The following is a 6,072-nucleotide window of genomic DNA, read 5'->3' on the forward strand; positions in this document are numbered from 1 at the left end:
TTAGGGCTGTCAAAGTTAATGCTTTCATTTTGAAGATTACTGTAATTAAAATTATGTAACGTGTTTAAAAAAAATAATATGCAGTTAACGCACTTTTGTTTACTTCCTGACGTGGCTGACCCATAACCTCTGATAATGTGTGCAGCCAAACTAGATAATATATAGTATATACAGCATTATTGTACATGCTATCATACAGAGTTATATGGGTTATATGCAAGTGTATAAGTAGGTATATAGAAGGATTATATGCAGGTATATTCAGACAGATATGTATATATTCGTTCGGTACACAGCCATACTGAACCTATAGGGTCCTGTACTGAAACGGTTTGGTACGGATACGTGTACCTTTAGACCCCTAATATATACGGTATATACAGTACAGCGCTATTGTAGACTTTTATGAGGTAGTTGTGATTATTATGATTACTATAATTACAGTGCAGGGCAGTTGTAGACAGTGAAAGCAGTAGGTAGGTATACAATTGACACAGCGTGTGTAATGCCAAAGCCTTCTCTTTCTCTCTCAATGTAATTTCCTTTAACCCCGTCCAGAGATATGCAGATGACGTAATAATAGCCTCCAGGCACGAATGTACATAATAATAATAATAATAATAATAATAATAATAATAATAATAATAATAATAATAATAATAATAATAATAATAATAATAATAATAATAATAATAATAATAATAATAATATAATAATAATAATAATAACAGAATAATGTCCAATTGCACTGATAATATTTGTGTCCTTTAAACATTGTCTTCATGTGGACATAAATAAAGATTCTAAATGTGTGTGCGTGTGTGTGTGTGTGTGTGTGTGTGTGTGTGTGTGTGTGTGTGTGTGTGTGTGTGTGTGTGTGTGTGTGTGTGTGTGTGTGTGTGTGTGTGTGTGTGTGTGTGTGTGTGTGTGTGTGTGTGTGTGTGTGTGTGTGTGTGTGTGTGTGTGTGTGTGTGTGTGTGTGTGTGTGCATGCGCGTGTGCGTGTATGCACACGCTCTTCAGGTTTTACCTGGCAGGACTAGTTGGCTTGCTGCTGGTACTGACAGCTGAGGCCAGAGTTGGGTGAGAAATCTGTTCCAACTTCACTCAGCAGAAAGTATATTTATCACATTGGGAAAAAGTCAACATTCTATAGTGTAAAGCTGTGTAAAGCAGTGTCTTTGAGGATGAAGATATCAATCAACTAGACATGTTCTATTTCAGATAAATAATCAGAATCAAATGTATTTGCCGTGTTTACATGGTGGTTGGTGCACTTTGTTATTGAGTATTATGAGTAATAATCTATTTCATGTATATCTAGCTATGTGTATTTTCTGTAGTTTGGTTGTGGTTGTTGTTTGTTTGTTAGATTTGTTCATTGTTTGTTTGTTAGATTTGTTAGATTTGTTCATTGTGTGTTTGTTTGTTTGTTAGATTTGTTCATTGTTTGTTTGTTAGATTTGTTCATTGTATGTTTGTTTGTTTGTTTGTTTGTTTGTTTGTTTGTTAGATTTGTTCATTGTTTGTTTGTTAGATTTGTTCATTGTTTGTTTGTTAGATTTGTTTGATTTGTTCATTGTTTGTTTGTTTGTTTGTTAGATTTGTTCATTGTTTGTTAGATTTGTTCATTGTTTGTTTGTTAGACTTGTTCATTGTATGTTTGTTTGTTTGTTTGTTTGTTAGATTTGTTCATTGTTTGTTTGTTTGTTAGATTTGTTCATTGTTTGTTTGTTTGTTAGATTTGTTCATTGTTTGTTTGTTTGTTAGATTTGGTCATTGTTTGTTGTTTGTTTGATTTGTTCATTGTATGTTTGTTTGTTAGATTTGTTCATTGTTTGTTTGTTAGATTTGTTCATTGTTTGTTTGTTAGATTTGTTCATTGTTTGTTTGTTAGATTTATTCATTGTTTGTTTGTTAGATTTGTTCATTGTTTGTTTGTTAGATTTGTTCATTGTTTGTTTGTTGTTTGTTTGTTAGATTTGTTCATTGTTTGTTTGTTAGATTTGTTCATTGTATGCTTGTTTGTTTGTTTGTTAGATTTGTTCATTGTATGCTTGTTTGTTAGATTTGTTCATTGTTTGTTTGTTAGATTTGTTCATTGTTTGTTTGTTTGTTAGATTTGTTCATTGTTTGTTTGTTAGATTCATTGTATGCTTGTTGGTTTGTTTGTTTGTTTGTTAGATTTGTTCATTGTATGTTTGATTGTTTGTTTGTTAGATTTGTTCATTGTATGTTTGATTGTTGTTGTTGTTGTTGTTGGTCTCGTTTATTTTTGTTTGTTTTTAACTTGTGATGGTTCCCCCTCTGGTTACACAGGGACTCCTCTGAGTTAGACTTCTGCACTGAGACAGATGAATGCCTGCTGTACGACCTGGTCTGCAAGAACGAGCATTATCAGGTGAGACAGATAACGAGCAACGCATTACTGTCCAGTGCGTCTCGGTCCTGAGACGCCTTGTCACCCAGGGGCTGTTTCCTCTCTGGTTTCCCAGGTGCGGCACTACGAGTCTTCACAGTGGGTGTCCACAAAGGAGTCATCTCTCTCCATGGAGTTGGCAAAAGTATTAGCCTTCCGAAGACTATTAAAATACATCTCTGGTGAAAACAAGGACGGTGAGTGAGTGAGTGAGTGAGTGAGTGAGTGAGTGCGTGCGTGAGTGAGTGAGTGAGTGAGTGAGTGAGTGAGTGAGTGAGTGAGTGAGTGAGTGAGTGATTGAGTGAGTGAGTGAGTGTTTCTGCGTCTGTACACTACATGTTTGTGTAATATTGATGCTGCTGCTCATCAGAAAACATAAGTAATCAAGGTGCAGGAGGGTCTGTATGCCCTATCAGTTATATTATACGTTACAATAAATATGGTTACAATAAACACTAGAATCTAAATATATACTATGAGTAAGTAAAGTTTAAAGTATACACAGGTGCAGTATACATAAGGTACCCTAATTGGCGTGATATATACATTATGTACTTAGGTACTAATCGACCACAGGAAAAAAGGTACATAATGTACGTTATTGTATAGCCATAAATAATATATTTACTTATTGTATGAGTAATATACTTATATTTTGTATCTGCGAAAGTCCAAAAGAAAAGCGGACATGTACGGGTAGCCTTCAGGAGAGGTGTTAGTTGGACAATGTGTAGGCTACCCGTACATGTCCGCTTCTATTCATTGTGCTAAGCTAGGCTAATATGCAGCCAGATAGCTTTCTACTGAACGCACAGAGAGGAAACTGGTATATTCTTGTCTCTCTCTGGAGAAGACAGTAAGCAAATTTCCCAAAATGTTGGCGTGTTCCTTTAAGGTAACAGTGTGGGTTAGGGTTAGGGTTTGGGCGAGGCTATCAGAAGTGTGTCTTGGTAGTCTCGAGGTAAAGGCACTTGCCTCCCATGTGAGTGTCCTGGGTTCATTCCCCAGCAGGGGAACCCCAACATTTTCTGAAAACATTAAAAATTATAATAATAATAATATGTAGTATATGCCTATGGACTTATTTGTAAATACGTAAACACGTCAATATATTACTCATTGGCTATATAACATAACATACAATATCTACCTGTTTCCTTTACATACAGTATTTAATTTTTTTTGATCCACTTTTTCTCCTCCATTTTTTCAATTTTTTCTCCCATCCCAATTTAGCCATGCCAATTCTCCCCTCCCCTGTCTTGATCGTTGCTCGCATGTGCCCCCCACTGGCCGGTCGTAGGGAGGATAGAAGCCCATTACATGTCCCCTCTGATACATGTGGAGGCAGCCAGTCACTTCTTTTCACCTGCCAGCACGGACTCTCATTGGCGAGGAGTAACGTGTAGGAGGCTCACACTGCCCCCGCCATTTTCCTGTCTTTGCTGTGTAGGCGCCCTGACCGACCTGTAGTAGTCGCTGTTTACAACGTCCAGATTACCACCCATCGACTCCCCTCCCGCTAACTCTGCCAATTGAGTCAGTATGACGGCCGGCCCAAGCCGGAGGCAACGCTGACAGCCGGATTCGATACCGGTGTCTCTTGCGTTGGTGACGAGCGCAATGTCCGCTGCGCCACCCAGCCGCCCTTTACATACAGTATTTTAAGGCTGTGTTGGCAGCTGGACATGACAGGTCAGAACACACGTTTTACCTTCCTCCTCTCCTCTCCATCCCTGCTCAATACCTGTATTCTTCCAACAGGCGTAAAGATCGCCAAGACAGCGCCTGTGCTCATCACCATGGGGACGAGATTCCTGGGAAAACGCGAATACACCATGAGCTTCCTGCTGCCGTCTGCCCACCAGGGCAACCCCCCCCGGCCCAGCGACGACAAGGTAGTTTTAAGTTTCAAGTTTGTTTTTTATTTGTCGCGTATAAAATACATGTACATTACAGTGAAATGCCTGGTTCTGTATGAGACCCCTGTGAATGTGCTTCATACAGTATAAATTTTTTTATTTTTTTTTATTTTTTATTTTTTTTTTTTAAGAATACAGTCCAAACACTTGACACAAGCTATCTCTTTTCTGGTTTCCTAAAGTTCAACACAACCTCTGGCCTCCTAGTATTCGTTCCCTCTGTGAGGGACACCATCTGGATACCTATTTAGTCTAGCTAATTAAAATGTTTACACTTGGTGTGATTCAGTAGAGAATGTTGACACTTAGCGTGATGTACTACAGGTCAGTAAGAAGAGACTGTTCTTTCATCCAAACACTTGGGTCCCAAGTGAACTTAAATGGTAAATGGCTGCATTTATATAGCGCTTTTAACCAAAGCGCTTTACAATTTGTTCCTCACATTTTACCCATTCACTCACACATTCACTCACACATTCACACACAGACGGCGGAGGCAACCATGCAAGGTGCCAACCTGCTCATCAGGAGCAATTAGGGTTTAAGTGTCTTAAGGACTCTCAAGGACACTTCGACACGCTGCCCGGGAGGAGCGGGAATCGAACCGGGAACTTATGGATTACCAGACGACTGCTCTACCTCCCGAGGCAACTTAGACCTATATACACTTGTATTAATGGTTTTATCTTCTAATATCTTCTAAGAAAACTCTACCCAAATCCATCGTCATGTTCATAAAAGGAGAAAAGTTTGTATGAAGCTGTTGATTTCATTGTACTTTGGCTAATTGGGAGGTTGCGGTGATTAAACTCGAACAGCGGATAAACAAGGTTTACAGTGATATGCAACCTTTTTGCATATTATATAGTTATAGTGGCTATAATTATTATTACATTATTATGATATTTGCTAATACATGATCATGTATGAAAATAAAAAGCATGTAAAAATATATATTTTAAATAATTAAATTAAATAATTTTTTTGTTTGTTTATTATACTTTTTTGAGGACATACCAGTCAAAATATGCATGCTTGTATTGCCATTGTCCACATAGAACAGATAACAACAACATTAAACTGAGAGAAAAAAAAAGAAAACAAGAAAACAAACAAACACTGACTTGGTCGCACAACAATGTTACCTCAAAAGTATATATATATATACACACACATATAAACATATAGTATAGCATATATAGCACATGTTCAAGCACCCCAACACACTTATCCAATGTATATATCTCAAATATATCACGCTGTATTATAGTACACACAGATGAATGCAACGAGGCAGCATGAGAATTGCTATTCTGGAATAGTATGGATCATCCACAAGCACAAGGAATGAACCCCACGTTTTCTTGAACCTGGATGAAGAACCTCTCAGAGTACATGTTATCTTTTCTAATTCGATAAAGTATAGTAAGTCTCTAATCCAGTGAAGGTGAGAGGGGGGAGCAGAGGACCTCCATTTCAACAGAATCAGGAGTGGTAAATGCAACAACGTGTACTTTGTGCTTTGAAAGTGATAAAGTAGGTGGAGAATATCCAAAAAGCGCTGTCAATACATTTGGTTCAAGATTTGTCTCAAGATCTCCTCCTCCAAGTCCTCCTCCCATTTACTTTTAATATTGTGTATTGGGGTGGGACGCAAGGAGAGAATGAGATTATACATAGTCGATATCATGTCCTTGGTGGAATACATCAGGGTTAAAAAGGAGTCGATAGG

General features: G+C 37.8%; 1 protein-coding gene across 1 annotated transcript in view; it reads left to right on the top strand.

Moving 5' to 3' along the window:
• Positions 1 to 1,005: 1,005 nt before the first annotated feature.
• Positions 1,006 to 6,072, top strand: part of soul5 (heme-binding protein soul5) — a gene marked incomplete at its 5' end in the record, with an annotated part of 7,577 nt that continues 2,510 nt past the window's right edge. Inside the window, 4 exons of the mRNA XM_084329033.1 lie at positions 1,006 to 1,082; positions 2,319 to 2,400; positions 2,495 to 2,615; positions 4,183 to 4,316. Coding sequence (XP_084185159.1) covers positions 1,006 to 1,082; positions 2,319 to 2,400; positions 2,495 to 2,615; positions 4,183 to 4,316 — 414 coding nt within the window. The remainder of the gene's footprint in view (positions 1,083 to 2,318; positions 2,401 to 2,494; positions 2,616 to 4,182; positions 4,317 to 6,072) is intronic.

Source organism: Notolepis coatsorum (assembly GCF_963971535.1).
Source record: "Notolepis coatsorum genome assembly, chromosome: 14".
NCBI lineage: Eukaryota > Metazoa > Chordata > Actinopteri > Aulopiformes > Paralepididae > Notolepis > Notolepis coatsorum.